This window comes from Lepisma saccharinum, chromosome 1, assembly GCF_977018435.1.
Source record: "Lepisma saccharinum chromosome 1, izLepSacc3.1, whole genome shotgun sequence".
NCBI lineage: Eukaryota > Metazoa > Arthropoda > Insecta > Zygentoma > Lepismatidae > Lepisma > Lepisma saccharinum.
Window position 1 is genome coordinate 51,766,637 of NC_139229.1, and position 27,253 is coordinate 51,793,889.

At 40.1% G+C, this 27,253-nt stretch overlaps 1 protein-coding gene across 2 annotated transcripts in view; it reads right to left on the bottom strand.

Annotated features, from left to right (window-relative positions):
- The window catches only part of MED20 (Mediator complex subunit 20), a 536,245-nt gene that overhangs the window by 8,606 nt on the left and 500,386 nt on the right, over window positions 1-27,253 (bottom strand). For both annotated transcript variants that reach the window (XM_083131729.1, XM_083131721.1), the window contains one exon: window positions 2,341-2,451. In XM_083131729.1, the coding sequence (XP_082987855.1) occupies window positions 2,341-2,451 (111 nt within the window). The remainder of the gene's footprint in view (window positions 1-2,340; window positions 2,452-27,253) is intronic.

Here is a 27,253-nt window from a genome sequence, read left to right on the forward strand (position 1 = left end):
CAATTGAGCAATAATACGAGTATGACCTATCTGGATGTGTATTGCAATTGATCAGAATCTTAGTCAACGCAAAAAATATTCTTAACACAATATTACCATCATAACACACTACGAGGGGAGGCTGATAAGTATTGAACCTTACCCTGAAAAAAAATCAGCTAGGAGGCTGAAATTCGCAGGGTGTACTGGTCAGTTCTTTTATATGTAATGGTGCAAAAATCGACTTTCTACCTAGGTATATTTTAATTTCCCTTTGTTTTTCAGGTCCAAAGTAAAAATGGCACAACCTCCAGAAAAGCACTTCAAAGGCGTCATCCTGTTGCATGACAATGCCTCGCCACACACTGTAGATGAAACAATGGCGACACTGACCTCCTTAGGCTTTCAAGTGTCGCCCCATGCACCCTATTCGCCTGACCTGGCTTCATCTGACTATCATCTGTTCCCCCATCTGAAAAAACACCTAAAGGGACAACGATTTTGAGTGTTCAGGAAGCAACTAATGCTGCAAATGAGTGGTTGGTTATACCAGAAGTCGGAAGAATTTTATTTGCAGGGACTTAAGAAGCTGCAGGACAGATGTCGCAAGTGCATTAACTTCCTGGGGGAATATGTAGAATAGTGTGGCGGTTACAGTTTCCTAGTTCAATTTTTTCTGGGTAAGGTTCAATACTAATCAGCCTTCTCTCGTATATCAGTATTTGAGTAACAGCAACCGGAAACTGAATCATTCATTATTTCAATTTGTTACAACAGACTGAGATCAAGTTCTGTGATTTTTAATACCAGCAGATAAGCCCAAAAAGCGCATCACAGTGCGGTAGATTCCTATCAGCTTCCATCGTTTCATCCGAAGGATTATTCTGGCCACCAATCCTATCTTTTGGGTGCATTATTTCTGGACATGCTGCATGGCAAATGTCTGGACGATCAGATTTGTCACTGTCCAGCATGCGTGGCACACGATGTGCGCGCTCATGTGGAAATTACAAAAACCTTATGAGCTTATCCACGGGACAAATGTGCGGGATCAGCAGCTTTGCAGAGCGTGAAATTGTGAGCATGCACCGAAATACATGGTTTTTCACAGATTCAAGTTTCTCTGTATACTTGCGTGCCGACTGATTTCATACTGTTATCTTCTTATCGTTTGTGACGTGCCTATCAATTTTGGTTTTGCCTTTTCTTTTTGTCTTGCTTGAGAGAAGAATATACGAGGCGTAGCGTTGCTACCTCTCCGGTGTGGAGAGCGTGCAACTCTTTCAACACAATTTCATGTGTAAATAACACAATTGATATTTTTGCAATGAGTTTATACAATTTAAAAAATACTATTACTGGAACACTGAATCTACTGTAGTAATATTATGTAATTAGAGCACTATAATTGGGCTCATCCTGTTGAGCTCTATCAATAAATAAATAAATGAACCCTCTTGTCACGAGTAATAGAACCTACGGTTTAGAAATGTGTCGTGCAACGATGTGTGATGATGCCACACGAAGGCTCTGATTGGTCAGTAAGAAGCCGAAAAAAAACAATGTTTTTGTTCTTTTACAAAACTTACGCTCCTAAAGATAACAACAAACGTCTTGCAACAGTTCTACAGTACTAAATCATTTGTCATCAGGGTATTTGTAATTTACAAGTTGAATTCATTATACACAAGTCGTTCAAGATAGGCCTTTTGTATTATCACATGTGAGAGAGAGCGAACGACAAACATAACTTATTCGAAGAATATTGTCTAAAATATATATATATTTTTTTTTATTATATAATGGTAGAATTAAGACCGTAGAGATTATGCTTGGATTTGCTTAGGGGATTTACAAGTCTCTTCAGTCTTTGTGGTTCCGGGTTCTAATCCTGGCCTGGACATGGGTGTTCTTTGTGAGTGTCATTTCATCATATCATGACTCATCTTCGCGATTAGCCAAAAGTGGCAGAAAGCGAATAAAATAAACCAAATCGATCAATTAAGTCTTTGTAATATACATAATAAAACAAGTATTACAAAAATAGCATCAATCTTTATTGGAAAGCTCACGGATGACGACGTTAATTTTCCTTTGAAGAAAGGGTTGGCGTGTCCACATATCGTGTCTAAATATATCCATATTTTCACCGCAAACACTAATATATTTAATATTCCTTGACTTGTACGTGGCTTTTTCAGTTATAGGGCAATATTCATGGCTTTTCAAGGTTTTCCCAGGTCAGTGGAAACTCAGCTAAGGCATTACCAGAGAGGTGTGAACCCGAAAAAGGATTCTTGTAGCCAAGTTCGACGGCACTCGATTAAAGTACAGAAACGACGAAGAGAATATACGAAATACCTGAAGATACTGAGGCGGGGAGCTCTGGACGCAACTTCCTAAGCAGCCTTGAAGAAACTCCCTCATCAGCTCCCAGCAACTGGCTGGAACGACACAGGGACGATATTCTACCTGCGAAAAAACAACAAGAATGGAATCAGCCCTGAAAACACATAACAATAGAAATAACATGAGGATTTAGCCCCGTCTAGTACGCTGCACTTGTTGATACTACAGGGAGGTTATTTCAGTCGTTCACCGCCAGAGTGACGGCCGTTCGGCAGACTCTTCATGCAACAGGTCCCGGCAAATTGCGTTCAGGAAGTCCGTAACAGAAACCGCTTGTTTTCTAATGTTTCCACTTTTCACAATTACAGTTACAATTACAATTGAAATAAGCACGTACCTTGTCGCAAGTATGCTGGAAAAGGTGTCCTCTCAAATACAAATATTTCTGGCACCATATTTCTGACATCTAATCTTAGATTAGTCATCGCTACTTTATCCTCAGTTGTCGCGACAGCGCCGGCAGCTTATCGGGGGTTGGGTGAGTTGTCAGCCGCGAGAGGGCGCTTCATACTGCACGTGTCGGCAGTGATGCCAACCGTAGGGACATGTCCCTAAGCATAGGGACTTTTCACTAAATTTCGCCCGCGTAGGAACGTAGGGACAGATTTTGCCAAATGAGGGAAAACGTAGGTACTTTTTTCAATCTCGGTAAATGACATTTTATGAATTAGTTTATCTGGATACTTTAGCGAAGAGGAGAAAAAAGAACTAACTAACAAATCTCCATCAGAATTTTGGAACATGTTATCGGTTACCAAAAACTTTCAAGGCAAGTTCCTTTTTGAAAACATTTCCACTCTCGCGAAAATAGTGCTAACATTGCCACATTCTAAAGCGGAAACGGAAAGAATATTTTCAATGTTAAGTGATACAAAAACAAAAAAGGGAAATAAAATGGGACCAGAATCGTTAAAGACTGCAGGAAATACAGCATCACCAACCAACATCTATCTCTGCACAGCAGCAGCATGTATGACTTCAAATAACATAATCAACAGTAAACGACTCAACGTTATTCATTAGGGGTGTGCGGGATCCTTTACTTTAAAAAGTCGTTAATTCTCGACGTTTTCTGCCTTGTAAGTTTCTGGAACTTATCGAAAATTGTAAGTTTTTATTCTAGAAATGCAAAAACAATCACTTAAAGTGAAAATGACTTGTAAAATTCGAGATTTCCAGTGCTTCGGGAAATTTCGAACATTTCCCGTCCCGAAAATTTTCCGACTTGGTCGGGAAATTGCAAATTTTTCAGTCCCGAATGTCGGGATTTAAAAAAATTACCGTCCCGATCCCGTCCCGACCCAAAAAATTCTGTCCCGCACACCCCTATTATTCATTAAGGCAAGAATTTACAATACCGGACCCTTCTGTAATTTCTATGCTACGTCTTATACTCAAAAAAGGTAAAGTGCTCCCATGTGCTTAGCACCACGCCATGAAGGCGTATAGGGGGTGTGGGGGTAACGCCCCACACTTTCTTGATCCGGTCGTGATTGGGGGTGATGTGATCAGCATGACGCCCCTGACCGCCTTTACCCCCAGGGTTTCCCCCAGGTACCCATGTTATTCAACGCTGGGTGGGCGCCGGGGCCGCTTCCATCGTTAGAAAAGTTCCCACGAAATAATTATTCGTGATGATTTATCTCAAGGTGAGGGGAAAAAAATGTTAATTAACGTGTAGAAGTTGTAAAATAAGCATTTCAATTCTCGCAATGATTCTCCGTATACAAGTATGGTAGCCATATTTGTTGATATGAACAAATTACAATTAGTTACGCTGTCTACAGCGTTGCCACACTGTTGATTTCATACTTGGAGAGCATGGATTGTGTAAGAATAGCGGAAGAGAACAGTAAAAAAGTTGTTAATGTTATACAGATTGTTAGGTGGAGTGTGCAGGAGGGCTAATTAATAAACTTATTCATTTCAGTATATTGCCCAAAGAACGTGCTTACATGTGACAGCGACAATCACGATGTAGAAGAACTGATTTGATTACAGGTAAATTTGGCAACATTACATCAATCATAAAATTGCAGGATACTAAAATGGCGTCTTCGATGATGTTAAAGTGCTACGAAAAAAATATTTTTTATCGGTTCGTAATCACAATTACCGCAAAACCATTCAGGAATAGCCCCACTGAGCATTCTCGGTAAGGTTAGGTTAAGTTAGGTTAGGCAAGGCAAACATAGTTAAAATTTGGGCTCGAAAAACGGGTAGCCCAACAAACCATTGACGGATAGCCCCACGAACCATTCAGGTACAAAAAAGGTAAAGTGTTCCCCTGTGCATAGCACCACGCCATGAAGGCGTATAGGGGGTGTGAGGGTAACGCCCCACACTTTCTTGATCCGGTCGTGAGTGGGGGTGATGTGATCAGCATCACGCCCCTGACCGCCTTTACCCCCCAGGGTTTCCCCCAGGTACCCATGTTATTCGACGCTGGGTAGGCGCCGGGGCCGCTTCCAGGTACGGTTAGGTTAAGTTAGGATAGGCAAATGTAAATTCGCTCCTTCATTAATTGTGGAAGCACCGAGCAGAAAGATTTGGTAAGTAAATGTGTATATTTTATCTTCTGTTTTGCATGCTCATGAGGTGATAATTTTTTTAGTCGCTTTACTTGGCGTAGGGACATTTGGTCAGTTGTAGGGACATTTTGACTACGTCTGTAGGGACATTGCCGAAAAATGGTTAGCAACACTGTCGGCTACCAGACGTCAGTGTACGTTCATGTTCACTTCTGTTTGCGTTTATCAGTTACGCGTGTTTTTTTATACTGTGTTATTGCTAGTGCTAGTGCTTTATTGTGTGTTAATTGTTATTCATTCATTAGTTATGTCGTTAAACAAATATAGTCTTGAACAGAGAGTTTTTATGTACGATAATTACGTAAAAACGAATTCTTGCAGAAAAGTGGTCAGGGAATTACGATAGACAGGATCTCTTGAACCTAAGAAACGTGTTGTATTGCTGTTAAAGGAGGTCATTTTCAACATCTCTTATAACACAGGAGGTTAGTGATCATCATTATTATTACTTTTAAATATAATTTTACGCTTTCGGTTTGCTTTATGCGCCGGGATGCTGTCTTCCCTTTCTGACAACTGACGATAAAGTAATGATGTCTAATCTAAGATTTTCTGTCAGAAATAAGGTGCCAGAAATATTTGTATTTGGGAAGACACCTTTTCCAGCATCCTTGCGACAAGGTACGTGCTTATTTCAATTGTAATTGTAACTGTAATTGTGAAAAGTGGAAACATTACAAAACAAGCGGTTTCTGTTACGGACTTCCTGAACGCAATTTGCCGGGACCTGTTGCATGAAGAGTCTGCCGAACGGCCGTCACGCTGGCGGTGAACGACTGAAATAACCTCCCTGTAAGTATACTGCAGGTGCATGCCGGTGTCAGGCTGGTGCAAGGAAATGACGTTCAAACGAGTAGACGAATAGCGTAGGGTGACCATCCGTACTGATTTTCGCAGTACAGTCCTTTTTTTTTGATGGGCTGTCCTGCAGAATGCAAAGCCATGTATAAAATTAAGATATGTCCTTTCTTTCACGTATGTCCTGCCAAATGTCCTGATTTCTACTCCGGTCTCCGAAGTCCAAATATTTATTTTCTATTTATATATATATTTTTTATGTCAACAGTTTATGCAGTACATACTTTTTTGTTGTGGTCGGGCTGGAGAGAATGAACATTTAGAACAATGCGTAGTTACCACGGCAGAGAGCAGGTTGTAGACAGTTGCGAACAAAAGGATCAGGTGGTCCCTATCTGTCCAGTTTTTGCGGGGTGCGTAGAGTGGAAGTCTCGTATTTCAACACTGTCGGGTGAAGATGCCTCCTAGGAGGAAATGTGCATTTAATTCAGAACTGAAATCTCTCTAAGCATTTCTTAAGAAAGGCAAAGGCGATAGTGATGTTCACTGTGAAAAATGTTCAGGTGAGTTTTCAATTGCAAACAGTGGAAGGTCTGAAATAACACGACATCTGCAAACGGCAAAACACAAATCTGCCGACGATGCTGCTGCATCTAGTGCTACTCTTTCTACATTTTTTCGAAACAAGAATTTTGGGTCTAAAGAACAAAAATTGTTGGTGCGCTACTTCCTTCCTTGGAGCGGAGTGCACGTTAAAGTTCTGGATTTTCAAGATCAGTGTGGTGAAACGTCCGATATTGTATCTTCGTATATCCTGAAGACATTAAATGAATACAACATTGAAACTAAAGTTGTTGAATTATGAGCTGACAACACCAACTGCAACTTTGGAGGAGCAGCAAGGAAAGGTAAAAAAAAATGTTTACAGTATTGTTGAGGAATGCTTAAAAGAACCAATTGTAGGTGTAGGTTGTTCTGCACATTTAGTGAATAATTGTGTACAAACTGCGATGGACTGTTTACCGATTTGCATAGAAAGTGTGGTGCACAAAATATACTCATATTTTTACATATATACAGTACGTGAACATGCTTTACGTGAATTTTGTGACTTCGTGGAGATAGAGTTCTCAAAGCTTCTTTCTTATAGCAAACTAGGTGGCTCTCTTTGTTGCCAGCCGTAGAGCGCAAACTTAAACTCTATCCAGCATTGAAGCGGCCCCGGCGCCCACCCAGCGTCGAATAACATGGATACCTGGGTGAAACCCTGGGGGGTAAAGGCGGTCAGGGGCGTGATGCTGATCACATCACCCCCACTCACGACCGGATCAAGAAAGTGTGGGGCGTTACCCCCACACCCCCTATACGTCTTCATGGCGTGGTGCTATGCACAGGGGAGCACTTTACCTTTCTTTTTTACCTTTTTTACCAGCATTGATATCATACTTTCTATCACAGGACAAGTGTCCCACAATCATTAAAATGTTAGATGGTTCTGCATTGATTGCAGAACTTAAACAAAAATTAGTTGACAGGTATAACTGCCTTTTTTTGCCTCTTATAGTGCAGTCGAAACTGAAAAGTCTGGAGGAAAATGGGTTTGTTTGTATGTCAAGTTTTAAGGAACGTGTGCGTTCATTTAATTCAACTTGTATTGAATACATTAAGCAGTGGTCCTCTCCCTTTTTTGAAATGACTGTGTTGGACTGTGTAAAACTGGATTCGATGATCGAATGGGACAGGGTGCAAAATAGCGTACAATTCTTCAACAAATGGTCAGGAAAGCAACTTAATGATTCTTATCTCTTTGATGAAATTTCAAATGTAAGAGCGTATGCTACTCTTGAAAAACTGAAAGCATGGAACACTACTCAAATGAGAGTAGATTTAAGATGGGTTGAGATATTCAAATAAATATTTTCAGGAAAAATGTATTTCCTTTTATCAGGTATTTGATGTTGTAGAGTTCAGTTTGTGCCTTCCAGCCACAAATGCACCCACTGAGAGAGTTTTCTCATTAATGAATAAGATGTGGACTGCTGAGAAATCTCAATTGAAAACTGAAACTCTGAAACACCTAATAATAACTAGATATAATTTCAGTTGTACCTGTAGTGAATTCCATGATATGGTTATGGAAAATACAAAGTTATTACATGCTATTCACTCGAAGCAAGAGTACAGAACCGTTAAGGATTATACTTAAATATTGGTACATTTGATTATGAAATATTTGTTAATTGGAATTGTTTAAAAAACTTAAAGTGTAAGTGACATGTTCTCAACAAAATTTTGCTCAGAACTGTAGTTTGTTTAATATGTCAAATTTTAAATACATTTAGTTTTCATTTTTGTTTTATGCCACTCATATACTTCGGGGATTCATCAAATAAAATAATAATTATTTTTAAAACTTTTGTCCTTTATGTCTTTCCTTTTTTGAAGAAAGTTTGTCATGGTATGTGTATGTACTGTTTTTTGCTGGTAAGGATCTGGTCACCCTAGAATAGCGGTGTTCAAGGTCAGAAGATTCAACAAATGCCTGCGTGCTGCTTTAAACGTTCAATTCATTAGTTAGCACCCCGGCACCCGTGGCGGAGTGGTTAGCACATCGTGCTACGACGCCAGGGGTCTAGGGTTCGAATCCTGTTGCACCGTGTAACCAACTAGACGCGAGAGTGCAGAGAGAGTCAAATAGTGGAGCGAACTAGAGGGAGCTATTATAAATTCTTCGTGGGCAACCCAAAATTCTGTGAGAATACTGTGGGTAAGGTAACCAACAATGAATATGATGTCTGCAAAACTATAAATGTACACAAAAGCTAGTCGAATAAAGCTCGCTATGTCTGGAAAGAAATTACTGAAGAAGAAAATCTATAAACGTTAGTAATATACGTATATATTATAATGTCGAATAACAACTTAAGAGCCTTAATACAAGAATAAAAAATGTGTAAAGGCAATACAAAACATTAAAATTCAAGGCTAAAATCATTATGATATTTGACAATAATTAAAAATAAAAGAAAACACCATTATTAATACCATTGTAGTCGTTGTTGAAACGCTGTTGGTTCTTATGAGATAAGGCATAGCTGTCACAGATTAAGGGACGAAATAATCACCTTCTAAGATTTTTGCAACATAAACACGCTTCCAAAAGTTAAGCAGGCGATGGCAAAATCAACAAAAAAGGAAAAGTAAAGCTTTGATTAACACAAAATTGCACATAAGGAAGCAAATGTGTTTATGCATTAAAGAAAACAAGAATTGTGTATAAAGATGAAAAAAAATACTTTTCGTAAGTTATATGATGACGTCACGTTTGACTCATTAACATAATGATGTTTAAAGGCAAACAAACCAAACTAAACTTACAGTAATATGGTATGTGACGAAAACAAAACTTACATTAATATGGTATATGGTATGTGACCACCCCGGATTTTCACACAAACTTTACAACGATTTCCCATGCTTTCAATGTGGTGATCAACCATCGCAGATGCGAGCAATGGCCATTCGTCAATTAGGGCAGTTTGCTACTCTGCGAGACTGGCTGGAGGAGGTCGTGCAGAGACAGCACGCCCGAGGGCATCCAAAAGGTTTTCAATGGGCTTATCACCTGATTCCAGGGCAAATCTGGAATCGTCCGTGAACAGGACGTTGCACCAATCTGAGACAGTCCGATTGACATGTTGACGACACTACTTTAATCTTGCTCCTCTGGCTTGGACGGTTAGGGCAACACAAACACGTGGTACTCGGGCGAACAATCCCTTCATGTAGAGTCTTCGGCGCACAGTACTGGCAGATATTGTCTTACGAAGTGCCGCTGCAACCATGGAGGTTGCTCGTCGATTCCGCTTGGCTACTATAGCAATATATCGATCATCAGAGGGGGTGGTGACCCTTGGACGACCGGGCACAGGTCTCTGGACAACTGTTTGATATGCTTGGAATTGTTTCCATAATCGGGAAATTACCGAATGATCAACGCCAAAGAAAATAGCAACATCTTTGATTGGCTGTCCTGCTTCAATGCGTCCGACAGCACACCTGCGCTCACTATCTGTCATTCGTCTTCTTTCAGCCATAGAAACACGAATATTATAAAAAATAATCCTACAAAAGTTATAAACACTTCGTATCAGCTTTTAAATGCACCTCAAACCCTTCAGAATGCTGGCGTCTTCAACAAAAGTGTGATGATTCTTGCACGAAATCCTCGCTTTTATGCTATTTCAAGAGCACAGATTAAGCACTTAGGTACAGATGATTCACTCTCTACTTACAAAAAGGAAGCTACACATACGTAAAAACTGACATCTACATCCGCAGCGATTTTCAGCCACTCAAATTCAAATACGCTTTCGAAAATTTGCAATGCGTGATTAACTTTTGGAAGGCAGTGTATTTAAGATCGCCTTTAATTATTTTACAAGAAAATAGTTCAAGTGCTTGTTTGCAAAAAAATGTAAACAATTTAAATCCTGCAAAACTGCATATCCACCACAATAGGGCTGAAATATAATGTGCTAAAAAAATTAATTTAAAAATCCATTCCATTTCGAAATGCATTTTCCATAAACGAAGAAATGTAACAAATTATTTTGAAAAATTACATAGTGAACATTATTAAAGGAAGTATGATGCAAGTTTATGCACTATCTAAGTAACAGTACGATAGTTGAAACTGTAGCATATTTATATCTTGCCATGATACATCATGTATTAACTGAAAGAGTAACTCCGTTCAAGTTACCACTAAACAATTAACCTTGGAAACAAGAATTCCCTTTTGTTATTTTGTATTTACATGTCTTTCAGCAATATTTATTTAGCCTCTAATTTCTGGTATACTGGAAGGTTGTTCTACATATTCATGCCATTTACGTAGTCTCCCAGTACCGGACAATAGTTTGTAATCAATAAACTTAATGTTTGGTACTGACACCCACACTGCATGTATTGCCGATAAAGTTTAAATGTCAGAATACTCGAGGCCTGTATCCAAGGTGATGACATTTAGCTTTCCCGTTTCAAGTGTTCCCGTTTCAGCCCTGCCCTGAAGACTGTCAAGGTGAAGGAGGTTCGGTCGAACGACTCGGAGAATCTCGCATCTAAATTGCTCGCTGAAAAATCAAATTTCAGAGAAGACGGAAAAAGAGGCCCTTGAAAAGAAACACCAGCAACAAAGACGTTCTTTATCCGAGGCAGGGTTCAGCGACCCCTTCCTTCTCAGCCTATCTTCCCTCACTCTCGGACTAATTGAAGTACCTTGGAAAGTTAAAAGTGGATTACTTAGGCGACTATGGAGTTCAACACACAACGGAGAACTTTCTCCCACTTCTGGAGCATTAGTCGAGGGAACACCTCCCACACCACACTCCTCCAGTTCCACATTCTTCAATCGTTCACTATGAAACGTCAACCCAACTTTGGGAAAACATCACAATCTACTTTCGAAGAGACAATCACTGGAGTTTACGAAAACGCGCTCTAAACTGACACTACAACCTGAAGAAAAACAGAAAAGACGAAAGAGAAATGGAAGTGGATTGTCCAATGAATGGTCACGGAGGAAATTACGTCATACGAGAATTCTACGAGGAAATTCGTTGCGTCCATCAAGAATATTAGTTTTAATCTCGGTCTCAAGCGCGTTTCATGACTAGAAATATTGGGAAAATAAAAAGCATGCGAAAGTGTCCCTGAACCTCAATTTTTAAAATTAAAAGCAATGTTGTAACTTTATCATATCTTGTGAGTGAACAATCTATAATTGTCTTTTGGATAATAATTTAAGTATTATATATAATTAAGTTACAAAGTAGAAGGTATTTTACATATTATTCGTTTATTTTAACTTTTTGATTTACTTGTGTTTTCTATTGTGTCCTATCCGTGACACCAAAAAACAATTAATTTCTCCTTTAGCTGTTGCATTTCCCCCGCAACTTCACTAGAACATACAAAGGTCAATTACCTTCTGTGTCTTAAATAATTTATTTTTCATCATTTGGCAAATTCACAGAAATTAAAATACATTTCTTATTAAGTGAAGAGGCAGCGTTTCGTCTGTCCCACCCTTGAAACATAATTGTACACTTACAGCTACAAATATCGGAGAGTATTTTAAGGGTAGTTATGTTTAATCAACAGTGTTAAGTTTCATATTTTATTGCACAGAAACTGTTGGAAAAATGTTGCTTAACTCTCAGTAAAAGAGTTACTTTAATGAAAAAAAAAGTGTAGTCTGCATGTCCCACCCGTGACAATGGAATGTCTCCATGCTTATTAAAACAAACTAGGAATGGATGTTTCTACCTAGTAAGCAACGCACAGTCTATTACAAATTGTATCGAGACGACACTTAGTAGCGTCTAGCCTCGCCTCGAGTTTTAAGTCTCTTTCTCGTTTATCTCGACTTGCAAATGATTGCCCCATTCTCGTCTCGATACGTATATAGCATAAACAACATAGACAGTGTGTCACAGCAGACAGCGTATAGAGGTAATTAAGGCAAACAAGGGCCTTTCTGTTCGACGCCTCTTTTCTACGATACGAGCTCTCGAAAATTCGAATTTTAACCTAAATATATATACAACCAGACGGTGCAGGTTCGCAAATGCCCTTAATACACTGATCTTGCCATTACTGTGTAGCTATATGCGACTTGTCTATGAATGATCAGGTGGATGCACGCCTGGTACCCATGAAGAAGTCGCGCTGTAAAGTAAATTTGGTGTAGAATTTCTTTTCAAATATCATACCAAAAGTCTCGAACAAAATCAAGAGTCCAGGGTACTAATTCCCTGTCTCGTTTCATTCTCGTTCTACAAGCTCGTCTCGGTACCATCCCGCAGTCTATGTATTAGTAATAACACAGCCACGCCCACGTCAGTTTAGAACTTTTTTCAGCTCAAATTTTCATACTTTTCACCCTACATTTTACAAACATACAGCGCGTTTTCGGCACTATCCCTAAAATCAGGGCTGTTAAACGTCCAGAAATTTCAAATAAATCCAATTCTGGTACAGGAGAGAAAGTCAGCAAGCGTAAATAGGTTCTGGACAGTAAATAACCTTTTTTTATCTGTAAAGTATTTCAATTCGGTCCTGGAACCTTTCTTCCGGTTAAATTTAAATACGATCCAGGAACATTTTTCCAGGATCAATTTAAATACGGTACAGGAATCTTTTTCAGGATCAATTATAATACGGTCCAGGAATCTTTTTAACCGGAGCTGTTTAAATAGGGTCCACGTTCTCTATTTAAATGAAATAATACGCAACTTGGACCGAATTTAGATTGTGCAAGAAGAAAGGTTCCGGTCGTGTTGCGAAACCCAATAGAACCCATTAGAATTTATGGGCTCCTGGACCTTTAACAACCCTGCCTAAAACTTTACTGTAGCTGCTCGAAAAGGGGGTAAAAGCGACCGGAGTGTGGTGCTGATCACCTCACCTCCACAAATGGCCGAGACTGTGATATCGTCGCCTTGTAATCAAGGGTTTCGGAATCGATACCCGGTGGAGACAAATTACACAGCGGCTCGGATCACGCTCACAATTGTAGGTGCAGTCCCACTTGGCCTGTCTATGCATAAAGTGAACTTAAAACCAAAAAAATCTCAACAAACTCAGCAATATGACATTTTGACCTTACCGGAAAAATATACACAGTGTCTCCCAAAATGATTATAGGTCGTTTAATTTCCTTTATATGTGGGGTACAAGGACAAAACTTATATGGGAGTAAACAACAACTCAACACGTTTACATAGTGTACCTTTTAAGTGTTCAATGTGAGCACCTTTCGTGACAAGGCACACATCAATCCGGTAGTCCAATGCTTCTCGACGCTTTCGTTCGACACACTTGGACGTCCCGAACCTTTGCCTTTGCAGACACATCCAGTTGTCTGAAACTTATTAGTCCATCAACGAATGTTGTTCTCGGACGGAGGATCACTTCCAAATCGCCGTCGAAAAGCTCGCTGAAGTGAAACAGTAGAACGACACCTTGCAAATCCAATGACCCAAAAGGATTTCTGCACGGGAATCGCCACGCCGCTGTGACTGATGGGAAACAAATTATAAGCGCTCAGGATAAAAAAATAAAAACAACTTCCACAAACGTTCTTATCGTAATAGCTAATTACCCGACGTTGCCCTGGTATTTATTTATCCCAATGATCTATTAAGACAGGAAAATAATGAATTCTAACAATAGTGTAAAATGTAAGTACTTTTATTTCATCCTGAAATTAGCTTAGACACTAGGAAAAATATGCATTCGACACTAATGTGGGTAATTTTTCACCCCCCCCCCCATACCGATAGGTGATGAACTTGTAGTTGAACGGCATTGGGAGTGTCACTATTCATCTTGGCAACCACGAAAACTATGGATTCCACACTAATATCAGTCGTTTTCGGAACACAAACTCATATCAGCCTGAATGTTAGACAACCCGAGAAACACTATCGTTGTGCGGGATGCATAGTCACGGCTGATTTGTGCGGAATTTAATATCTGTCGTTTTCGATTATTTTTACGTCACCCCCTCCCATTCGAGTGCCAGGGGTGTCTTACCCTCACAGTATTTCTTTCCACATTGTAAGTGATATGTGTACCAAGTTTGGTTGAAATCGCTCCAGGCGTTCTAGACTTATGCCGGAACAAACAAACAAACACACACACATATATACATCCATTTCTATATTATATATATATATATATATATATATATATATATATATATATATATATATATATATATATATACATACAACATGTACGATATAAACATTCACCTTCGTCTGTTGCAATATAAAAACTACTTGAAACACCAATAATAATCATTTTGGGACATGCTGTATTTATCTCCGCCAGTGTTTTCTGTCGGCTTATCCCAGTTACTTTTCTTCAAGCAACATCAAGTAAAAATATTTACAGACATTTTCCAGAACTTTGCTACAAAAACACGAGACGAGCAGTCTTTGGCAAGTTTTGGTAAATATTTCTCTGTTCATGACGTCCTCTCCCACTAAAAGATTTCAAGAAAGAGCCAATTCCAACAGAATTCGGAAGGGCCTTAAATTCATAGATTTACAGACGAGAGCCAAGAGAAGTAGGTGAAGGGGTTGGTATCCTTTTGCAACATTTCGTCCCATCACACAATACATAAATCGGCCGAAGAACAAAGCGGAAGTTAGCAGCTCTCCGGGAAATAGGGGAAAAAAAACACGGCCGTAAATCATCAATATAAGTTTGTTTGAAGCGGCCTTCCCTTCGCCCTAAACATTAAATTTCAAAACTTCCAAATCTCCTTCGCAAGCATACAACCCGGACGAAATCGGCCAGACGGAAAATTTTTCCCAACAGGAAACAAGGAGACGGGTTTATGCCCAGAGAAGAAGAGGAATGGTAGCCTACATTTCCTTGCAATTAAGTCTAGATTAATGACGTCATTAAGATCGTTTCTCGCGCAGTCTGCTGAGACGGTATCTCTCGACCTTCGCACAAATCTATTAAACTTGCTCCTCAAGAAAACACTATAAAAAATGGAGAGCGTGCACCCATCTTAAGTAATAATGGCATTACTCGTCTTCTGGAAAAAAAAAACAAGTTGAATGCCTTAGCATTAGCGATCTGGCAATGAAATGTAATGTGCTGTAAAAATCTCACTGCCTCTTCACTGCGTTATTGTACAGTCGATGAAAAAAGTTGTTGTGGATCGGCATGAGCCAAAGCTGTTTGTAGTAATATCCTTCCAGGTAAGCAACCCGAAATGCTCTCAACTTGGTCGGACTGAATAACATGCAAGGGGTGACTTTGGAGAGACTAATGATTGATTGAATTGTTTTTAAAGTCCACTTTATGTACAGTAAGGCTAATCGGGAGTGGACGTGGCTCCGCGAATCCTGAAGCAAAGAGAGTAAAATACTGAAGAAAAAAAGTCACTCGAAATTGTGAAGAAATTTGCCCATTACAATAAAAAAATGGTGTTGTTTTTTAATTCAGCAATCTAATTCCTTCTGTGTTTGCAATATGGCTGCCGTTGGCATGGCAACGTAACTTCCTTCACAGCCTGAAACTACGTGTCACAGTGCATAAAGAATTATATGTCTCGTACTACTCTACATTAGGAATGCAGGGATACAATGGCAACAAGTAGAAACGGGCACGGGTGACATTGCTACTACTACTGGAGTTTCTTGCATTCCTCTATTTCTAGGTTATATCGTAACGTAACTTAAGGAACTGGGATCGAATCATTCATCCTCGATGATGGCATGCTCGCTGCTCATGGATAGATTAATGGTAACGTTCGAGAGGTGACCAATTCACATATGAATGGCAAAAACACAATACTTGAGTTTCATACCCTCAACGAATAGATCAGCATGGTAAAGTGGAATAATATACCTGTCTCTGTCTGGAGCTGGAAGTTCGGCGACGAGCGATTGTGACCGTGACGGTACGGTATCTCAAGAGTTTGATTTGCAACTCGCTCCAACGTTTCCTCGATCTCCCCTCTTAACGTTCGCTCTAAAACTGGCTAATGACCTCTCTCGTCCCAGATATTTATTGTCATAGATTTTACTGAGTAATGCAGAGTCAGTTAGTTACCTGTATCCTCTTCCTGGTTTCACCTGTTTACATGTATATGCCGTTGGTGACCAGGAAGAGCTTAGGTAATGTTTGACACTGAATTCCTGATTGTTAAGTTCCTGTCTGGAAAATGATAGCTACTGTCTGGGATTTTGAGCTGTTTTAATCTGATGTATTTTCAATGTTTGAGGATTATTACGATATTAAGGATTTGAATTACATTTGCGAGTTCTAAACGATTTGGTTTATTTTACTTCATTTTGTGTCCCTTCTGGATGAGGATGAAATTGATGAAGGAAGGAACACTTGCAAAGGCCGGGATTCTAACCCGACATATCATTTATCTTAGCGCGCTGTGTTAACTGCAACTGAAGTCGGCAAGCTCTAAACATAAAGCATATTTATGATACAGATATATTTCATTAATACCAAGACATTTAATTCATTTTCTCCTTTCGAACTAAGCGATCTACAAATCAAGGCGCTCTCTTTCAAACAAAATAGGGAAAAAAATCTGTAAATCAAATGACAAATCCAGCTGTGATTATGCACATGCGTCAACAATAATTACATATGTTCATTTTGAGCCGACGAAGTGAATTCATTTTAGTAACATTTCGAATTTCCGCTGAGAGAATTCGTTATCGTCGCGTTTAGGCACACCGATGTGTCTGCATAAGGATGTGCTTCCACACTGCCAGAATTTGTTCACTTCGAGAAGTTAAGCCGGCATCAAAGATTGAACGGAATCCTCATGTATGCGGATGCAAAGTTTTCAAAGTGTGTTTTCCCGAAATAGTTAAACTAAGCTTTGGTCTGAGTGTGGGAACTAACCGGCATTCCAGAACCAACTTCCATCTGGTCTGGTGTGAACCAACCGGCATTCTAAAACCAACTTTCATCTGGTCTGGTGCGAACCAACCGGCATTCCAAATCCAACTTCCATCTGATCTGGTGCGAACCAACCGGCATTCCAGAACCAACTTCCGTCTGGTCTGTGCACCAGGTTGCTTCGGAATAACTCAAGAGGACAGAATTATTTCCTGTTGTAATCCAGGAAAATGGTGAAAATAAGATGCTTAAAATAAAGCGTTTTTCTGTTTCAAATATCTTTATGGGCAACATAAAGAACACAGATTTTGTGTCTTCAACAAGGATTGAAGAAGAAAGCTAACAACCGTAGTGTTGCTAATTGTTAACCGTTATAATAGTTGTGTTTACGAAAGCTCTTCACATAATCCCAACCGAGAATTTGGGGAACATGAACACAAATTTGTTATATACTGTAACAGCTAGATAGATTGATTGATTTGGTTTATTTCACTTCCATTTCCTGCTACTTCTGGCTAATCGCGATGATTCTTAACGATTAGGAAGATACAACAGGGTGTCAACCATTTCATAAAAACAAAATTCCCATAAAAAACATATGTAAGTGTGTGTAGCAATTTATCCAAGCGAATTGAAATATATTTCTTGGCTGGGAAAAGTCAAATTAAAACCTGAACAGTCCGATAACAATTACAGGGCGGACTGTAAACAGCTCAAATTTACATGAGGTATCGACTTTTATTTACAAAACGACCTCAAGGGTGCAACACTGATCAAGTGAGCTCAACACCATTTTTGTCATTTTGGCGTCTTCTGCGTACACATGCACCAGAGAAGAGCAGTGTTTCTTGCTCTCTGGAAGCCTAAAACTAATAGACATTCCACGGGAAATGAAAATTCAATGTATCCATGCATGCTTACCACGCCAGTAAGTTTATAAATAGGGAAGAAAGTTCGACAATGGCCTCAGTCCGCATGCAGATGGGTGGAAAAACCTCCGCGGTGGCTCATGACTGCATACAGATTCCAAATATTCTTCTACTTGAGGTACACAAGCAGTACCTCAGACTTGAAAATATATGTGGATCAGCATTGGGTCTATGCTAAAATGTAGCAAACTTATGCAACTCTACATGCAGAAGCCTACTAGTTTAGAAAAACAAGAACAAATCAAGGTTTTCATTTGAATTCCCCTTATAATTAGACAAGAGTGAGCGCAAATCACACGAAGACTCAAATGAATCGGAATTCCAAGCATTTTTTGAGATTTCGGAATATCTTTCAGGTTTTTACGCAAAAGAGAAAATTTTGAAAACGGATTCGTTGGCATCGGTCAAAGGTCTAGCCGAGCCTTAAGAAGTAATTTGGCTTGTGGGAAATATTTCAACAACGAGCTGACAGAGAACGACGTCCTGTTTTGCTTCTTTAAGAAAACGGTTCTGTCTCCTTGCATTCAAAAACCATACTCGCTCTGTAATAATTCTAGATAAATACTCCAGGAACAATATCCATTGTTTCAACATCTCCCCTTGCATTTACTTGGTATGTATCCAGTTCGCCAAGGTACTTCCTGGAAACGGATACCGAACAGGTAAGAGGCAGGGTACTTTTGGGGCTGGGAATCGTGGTAATTAGGAGGCGGGAAAGGGTTATTGGAGCTGTCAGTCTGAATCACGAGGATTTCACGTCGCGGTGAGCTCTCTGAAGCGCCATAAAAATGTAGAATAATACATGAGATGCTTTGCTTCGTCCCGCCGCCCATCTAATCATGCATAACGTTCAGCGTCTTCTGCCGAGGAAAATTGGCCTCATAAAACGTGACTATGGATGACAAGCAAGGTGAGAAATATGTACTGTTGTTTCACGCGTTTAGAAGCCGCTATGCTTTCTGTAACATCTTGATCACTTTGGTCCTGTTGGCAATTTCATATGTTGCCGTGAAGGCAAATATGGGTGTTCATATTCATATATTTAAATACTCAACAAATCGTCCTCTTGGAATGCAAATATTCTTTGTCCAATTTGAGCACATTCCGAAATAAACTAAACATTCTCTACGACATCTTCAGAACCTGACAACTTAGAACATTCAGTTACTGCAGACCCGACGCGATCTGGCTGACATGAAATTTTCTACAAAATCATCAATGGAAAATGAAGATCCGAATTTCTACTTACAGAATTCAACTTCAGAGTAGGGATGGCCAAACGGATCCGGATCCGAAAATTCCGGATCTGGATCCGGATCCGAAAGTTCCGGATCTGGATCCGGATCCGAGAGTTCCGGATCCAAAAATTTCGGATCCGGGTCTGAAAGTTTCGGATCTGGATCCGGATCCGAAAATCAGGATCCGGATCCGAGAGTTTCATATCTCAATCCCATTATAATATTACCACACCTTAAAAGGTATTATGATCTTCGATTACAAAGAAATTTTTCATTAGTTAGTCCTACAAGAATTTTTTTCAAGTGTTGTTCCTAAAATACTTTGCTACGCATCGGCTAACACACACGTGCACAAAAAAATCTTACTTGTTTAACATAAAATGTCAGAGGTGATTTTGTAAACGCCATTGAAACGAATATGTATTCATTCTAATTAGTGTTGCCCACGGGACGAGACGGGACAGGCTTTTAAAAATTCGAGACGAGACGAGATTGACCATGTGTCATAAGACAAACTAATATTTTCGAGACGAGACAGCATTTCCACGAGACTCCACGAGACGAGACAGGCCAAAGTCTCGTCTCGTGGGCAACACTAATTCCAATGTATTGGAAATGAAAACACACATAAATGTGAGACATTCCATTCCAGGATGAAACCTTTAACACATATAACAAGATAGAAATGTTATACAAAAATTATACAATTGTTCTACAGTTACAGTTTTACAAATTAAAATAGAACATTATAATATATGCAGTGTTATATAATTACAAAGTGTAAGACTAACAAGCGAGGTTATCTAAGTGTCCCCCTCCAATTTCCATGAAACTTGGCAGGCGTATAGTGGGGCCCAAATGAAGAAATACGTGATTTTTTGTTTCAGCTAAAAAACGTTTTTAGGGGGCAAGACCCCCTCAAATGTCAAGATGAAAACAAATTGAAGTGAGGATCTGACCCCTGTGTCCCTCCGATTTCCATGAAACTTGGCAGATGTATAGTGGGGCCCAATGGAAGAAATACGTGTTTTTTGTTTCAGCTAAAAAACTGTTTTAGGGGGCAAAACCCCCTCAAATGTCAAGATGATAACAAATTGAAGTGAGGATCTGACCCCTGTGTCCCTCCGATTTCCATGAAACTTGGCAGATGTATAGTGGGGCCCAATGGAAGAAATACGTGTTTTTTTGTTTCAGCTAAAAAACGGGTTTACAGGGCAAAACCCCCTTAAATGTCAATATGAGGACAAATTTAAGTGGGCATTTGACCTATGTGTCCCCCTCCGATTTCCATGAAACTTGGCAGGTGTATAGTGGGGCCCAAAGGAAGAAATACGTGTTTTTTTGTTTCAGCTAAAAAAAACGGTTTTACAGGGCAAAACCCACTCAATTGTCAAGATGAGGACAAATTGAAGTGGAGATCTGACCCCTGTGTCCCCCTCCGATTTTCATGAAACTTCGCAGGTGTATAGAGGGGCCCAAAGGAAGAAATACGTGTTTTTTTGTTTCGGCTAAAAAACTTTTTAGGGGGCAAAACCCGTCTCAAATTTCAAGATGAGGACAAATTGACGTGGGGATCATCTGACCCCTGTGTCCCCATCCGATTTCCATGAAATTTGACAGGTGTATAGAGAAGCCCTATGCCCCCTGTTTCTTCCTATGCCATATTTAGGGTGGTTTCGGGGTCAGATCGCCACTTCAATTTCTCCTCATCTTGACATTTGAGGGGGACCTCTATACACCTGCCAAGTTTCATGCAAATCGGAGGGGGAGACTTTGACCTCCCTTGTAAGTGTATTAATTAATTACAAATCGCGCACGCGCACGCACTCACACTATATATATATATATATATATGTATATATATGTGTGTATGTGGGGTCCCGGGTTCGATACCCGGTGGAGGCACAAGTGGTTCGGATCCCACTTTAAACTGTAGGTCCAGTCCCGATTAGCCTTACTGTGCATAAAGTGGACTTAAAACACCAAATCAATCATATGTGCGTATGTATGTATATTATATATATATTATGTATATTAGCGGGTAACAATATGTTATAAGCACATTTTTACTTTCCAAAGAAGCGCATGTGGGATGGCAAAACGGATCCGGATCCGAAAATTCTGGATCCGGATCCGAAAGTACCGGATCCGGATCCGAAAGTTCTGGATCCGGATCCAAAAATACCGGATCCGGATCCGAAAGTTCTGGATCCGGATCCAAAAGTACCGAAATCCAGATCCTTGGGATCCGGATCCTAAAATTTTTCGGATCCGGATCCGCGGATCCGGAATTTTCAGATCCGGATCCGGATCCGAAAAATTTTAGGATCCGGATCCCAAGGATCCGGATTTCGGATCCGGATCTGGCCATCCCTACTTCAGAGTGCCCTCCCGATCGACCGAAACGCTCAATTGTTCCACAACTCCACCACTAGGCTCTCTCTTATATAGCGCTTTCTGTTCCACAGGCTGTCCCAGTTCTGTAACAAACTAACTACAAACATTGACATTTTCTCCCCAGAAAGAACTTTCCGATCGTCACTAACAATGCATCTGTAGACCTTTTTTTTGTTTCCTTGTTTATGTCTTGTTATGTTTATTATTTACCTTTCTTCTTTTTACCTAAAAACCATATTGCCTTGTTTTAGTTTATCTTTGACAGTTTCAGTGTAAAATGGCCATTACAAGTGATGTACTCGAAACTTGGAATAAATAAATAAATGTCAATATTAGTTGGACAGGGCTTTGTAATAGGAGCTACCGGATACAGTGTTCGTCACCTGTCGGCGAAACACAGTGCAACAACGTGTACATATGGTGAAACATGTTCTGTGAAAACTAAGTTTCGTAGACAGACAAGACAAAACACAGTGTAATTTGACGCCGCCGAGATATTCGCTTGGAGGTGCGTGAAAGGTAACGTGTAAGCTAACAATCCGACGAGATTTAATAAGAAATTCGACTCGCCACTGGACAGATTGAACCGCAATTATGAGAAAATACCATCAGAAAGCTAGACAAAAGAATAACGGAGCAATTTGTTCGACATTGTCTTTCATATCTTATTGTAATCGATCATACTCCATGCATGCAGCTTCAGATATCCCCAGATAGTGTAGATGAAACAATTCGATTATAAATCGGCTGCAACAGTTTCCATTTGTTTACAATTTGGATACCGAACATTTGCCTTTGAAGTGGATGAAATGAAGTATCGAGAACAGCACTGAAATAATAACTATCCTGCTTTTTTAAGTCGTCCTGGGGTGGCTTCCATTTTAATCCCTACTAATGGTATTGTCGAAAGTAAAACATCTGCTGATGTGGTTACAATTCGAATACCTTTGTGAATTGGTAAGATTGTTCGATTATCAACATCTTTAATTCAGATTAACTATTAGCCAAGAATGGTTAGGAAACGAACGATCCACGGATTGGATTATTTAGCTTGGCTTTTGTGTCATTTTTCCCTAATCGCGACGATGACTGATGAATCATGATGATCATCACTGATGATGTCATGAAATTGATGAAGGAACACTCACAAAGAACACTCATTCCCATGCAGGAATTCGAACTCGGGACCTCTATACCCTGTCCCAGATAACTGTAGAGCAGGGCCGCGCATATCGGCAGAGGAGGAGGAGGAAAATCGAGTGGTGAAAGCGCAGCGTACGCTAAATGCACGGCTTGTCAACATTTGCTCTTGCAGTTTTATCCCTAATATTTCGCTAAGAAATTCTTAAACCAATTGACCTGGAGACAAAAATACGGTCCGTTTGCCATGTGCATTCGGTATTATCCTTTTCAAAAGTTTGCAACGCTGCACAGCGAAGGAGGAAATCGTGTAACTCCCGTCGTCCATTACACAATCCCGTTTCTCTCACTGTTCATTGGTAGAGATGTCTCTCGTCACTACTTGCGCAGACTTGTTCTCGTTCTCCTGGTCTACAGTTAGCTGGTACGGAGTTTAGCGTCGTAGCGCACTGTGATAACCACTCTGACGCAAAGGTCGGACGGAAACGAACGAAATTACCGCCACATGAACATAGGTGCCGCGGGAAGAAGAGGTTGTTCAGAGTTACTTGAACACGCTTTGTAGCCAGGCCAGCCAAAATAAATCCTACCTTAACAATATTTGGTGTGCCTGCCGTAAAAGGGTACTCTGACCCCTTTGGGGAATACGGGGAGGGGCTAGGTGGACAGAAAGTGTCTTGCCACTCAAAGTCGGTGCCTATGGCCCTGAATATTCTTGTTCGATTTTTCCACAAAACGTTAAGTGACGGCAGCTTATGATCTAAAAGGATTTGGTTCAGTGGGTATTCCCTTGCGAATCCTTCACGATCACTTTTTAACAGTCTTTCTCCTCCGAAAACGTGTCTCGCGGTACTATCCGAACACGTGATTAGAGACGCCATTTTTATTGCATTTAATAAGAACCGTGCGTTGCAAATCACACTCAGAGATGACAGTTACGTCAATTCCAGACATATAAAATAACCTTCCTTACTTGCTGTCGTGCGCCAAGCGGCAATTCTGACGGATCGAAATTGCACGTGATGATACCGTTTGCTTTGTAAGGAAAGCGCCATTAGTGTTTTTGCACGTTCTAATAGGCCATCCATCATACGGAAACAGCTTTGCCAGAAAAGGAAAGAAAAGTCTGTCCACCGCTGCACAGTTATACAAATATAGTAGCGCTTCTGAACTCCGATGGAGTAATTCTTTCACCTACTCTTCCATTAGTTGAGCGTGACAGGAAGTTAGGGCATTCTGGGAAGCCTGACGGCCATATTTTACCACGTGACCTCATCGTTACCTTTCAGGGTGTGAAAATATACACTTCTATTCCCCTACCATGACTCCCTGGTACATTTCCTTCTGGCATGGCGTAGGTAGGGGTTCTACTGGGCCAAAGGTCTGGATTTAATAACCGGAAGGCGCCAGAAAAGTAACTTGAGTGTCCAATCGCTTGGACGTCCCGCCGTAACTCCGGCATTCGGCGAGTGAAGACCATGGAATGATACATACCTATCATATGATGCAGCGTGCATGACTGACAAGCCATGACGTTATCATAATCTCCTTAAGCGCTGCTGCAGTGAAAAAAGATATACTGACGTACTAATTTTTTTTCAGTCCAGTTTCAGACTTTGCAAAAAACTACCAGACATTTTGAATAGAACCTGTCAGATACACATAGATAATATACTGGCATCTGAGAATTTTTATCGTGCCAATTTTTTCATGAAGTGTGTCACTCACTTTGCTGTAGTTGTCCTACATAAACTGATATGAAATTTTAATACGCACCCAAATAACTTGAGGTGATTGTTTAAAGGTAATTTTCTTTATTGTAATACCTAGCGTTAGAAATATTATAATCTATGAAATGCAATATTTTATTTGCCGTTGACTGAACCTTAGACCATTCACAACGCATGGGTAGTTTTACACGATAAAAATAAAGTTATCACGTGATACTTTTTTTCCGGGTTGATAATATTTTGTGTGAATCATGCCTAATATTCTATTTTGAATACGCCGCCAGCAAAGTTGCAATTCAGCAAAATAAACTTTTCACCTGTTTCTGTTGTTTTGTGCACATACATTCTAACACACATTCACTGACATGCGTTAATCAAATCATCCTTCACGAGACACAGGGACGTATTGGCAATAAAAATGGGACACCTACTGTCGGATTAAAAATTATGGATACTTGAGTTTGAACTCCAATTAAACGTTAACCAGTAGACCTACAAAGAAACGGGCTACATCAAAAAGATGTACGTAGAACGTGGCTACACGTCACGCGGTGACAGACAGCATTTTTCATGATTCAACGGACATCGCTGTGTGCGGTGTTGCCATGTTCCACGTACATCTTTACTCCGTTGAATAAAAATCTGTATAAAATCGGAATGGACAGTGTGATAATGAAGTTTGAAAACGGATGCAAAGAGCTTCAAGACAATACCAATATTATATTTGACGGGCTACCCAATACTAAGAAAAAGTTGTTTCGCAAAATCGTTGATAACGGTTTTTTGACAAATTTTAAAAATCTGAAAAATAAGAATTGTGTTTAAAACCTTTCTGCCTGCACCAACTAAAATATCATCACAATCGGGCAATCCGTTTTTGATTTATAGAACTTTTAAAGAGAGCGATCGTTTGCAAAAAAAAAGGCACTTTTTTGTTCTTACGGCGATAAAAAATAGAAGACATACTTGAAAAGCATCGTAGTTAGCAAAGATTAACGCAGAATTGATTAAGCTAAATCTTGATGTAATTCGTATTTATGTAGGTTTACTGGTTACTGGTCCAAACTCGAGTGGTTATAATTTTTAATTCGACAGTAGATCCAGAAATACTCGATACCTTGCAAGGCGTTATATGTAGTGCCTAACTCTACGGCTGAGTAGAAGTTGCTATTGAAAATTTGCTATTAAAATACACTTACCTTGCAGGTAAGCGAGCATTTCATGATCTGAGTGTATCATATTTATTACCGTTGTCGCTCTGATTGATTGATTTGGTTAATTTATCTCGCTTCTCTGCCGCTTTTGGCCAATTGCGATGAAGATGAGTGATGATATGATGAAACTGATGAAGCGATACTCACAAAGAACACCGATGCTCAGGATGGGATTCGAACCCGGGACCCTAGGCGTTGTAGAACCCTGTACCCGTGAAGGCGGGCTAAAAATAACAGTTGCTGCCGGACAAGATGGCATCTAAATAAGCTGGGGAAGTTGCGTGTCTCAAACTTTAAAGATTAGGATGACAAAATGTGGCTCAGACAATAAGAATAAAGGTTGAAACGTAGAGAAAAGAAACGCTCTCCTGAAAAATGAAGAAAACTACGAACATTGTCTCGGTAGGGAGGGGCCAATCTTTAAATATTATAAAAATATTTCTTTACATTCATTTGGAAACACGTGGAAAGAATACAAACTTAGTTAAATGTGGCAATCGGAAGGTTCCAGGTTAGAACCAACGAACCAAAACCAGAATTCAACAACAATTATGCTACGTACGATGCTGATACGACATTTATGCTTTGATCGCTGAACCGTTTGATGAATCTAGTTTCTTTATAATGCCCCCTGGCGTTCGACCACATATATGTTACAAGCTAGGGGGGCAAGGCCGAACACGTGTTAAATTAGCATTGAAATTCCTGCCGCACATTCACATTCCACGCAGGGGTTGGGGAGATATTCCCCACATCCAATAACCAAAACCTCCATGCTTCATGTACACAGAGAACGCAAAAGTCAAGTGTTATTTAAGTGGAAAATTGATCCTTCAAAATGTTAATAGAATTCCGTTGCAGGAAATCATGCGGAAAACACGCGATAAAAAGCTGCAACTTAATTGCATTAAAAGTGCCATAGAAATTTGATACGTGTTTCATTACAACACTTGAAATATATATGTACAATCGCCTATACCTGGGTTTCTCAACCGCCGGACCGCGGCCCGGTACCGGTCCCTGGCGTCACTTATACCGGGCTGCGAGAGCTTTTCTGAAGGTTTGAACTTGCAGCCCAAGGTGGAAACGACCTGGAAAGATGACCCATTGTTCGCGATTCACAAGCGATAAGAGGAAAGCCTTTTTCGCCAGTGCTGGTGAGAAATCAAAGTCTCTAAGGCGACTGTCTCCCGTGCAAGGCTCCAAATTTGAATTTTAACAGTTGTGTATTTCTAGAGTTAGAGAGTTAGAGCCGGAAGGGTTGAAGCGACTTGCAGCCCAAGCTGGCAACCACCTGGAAAAATGGCCTTTCGTTTGGGATTCGAGTTAAACTGCTATAACCGAAATTGCTTCCGCGACAGTGGCGGTGAGCGA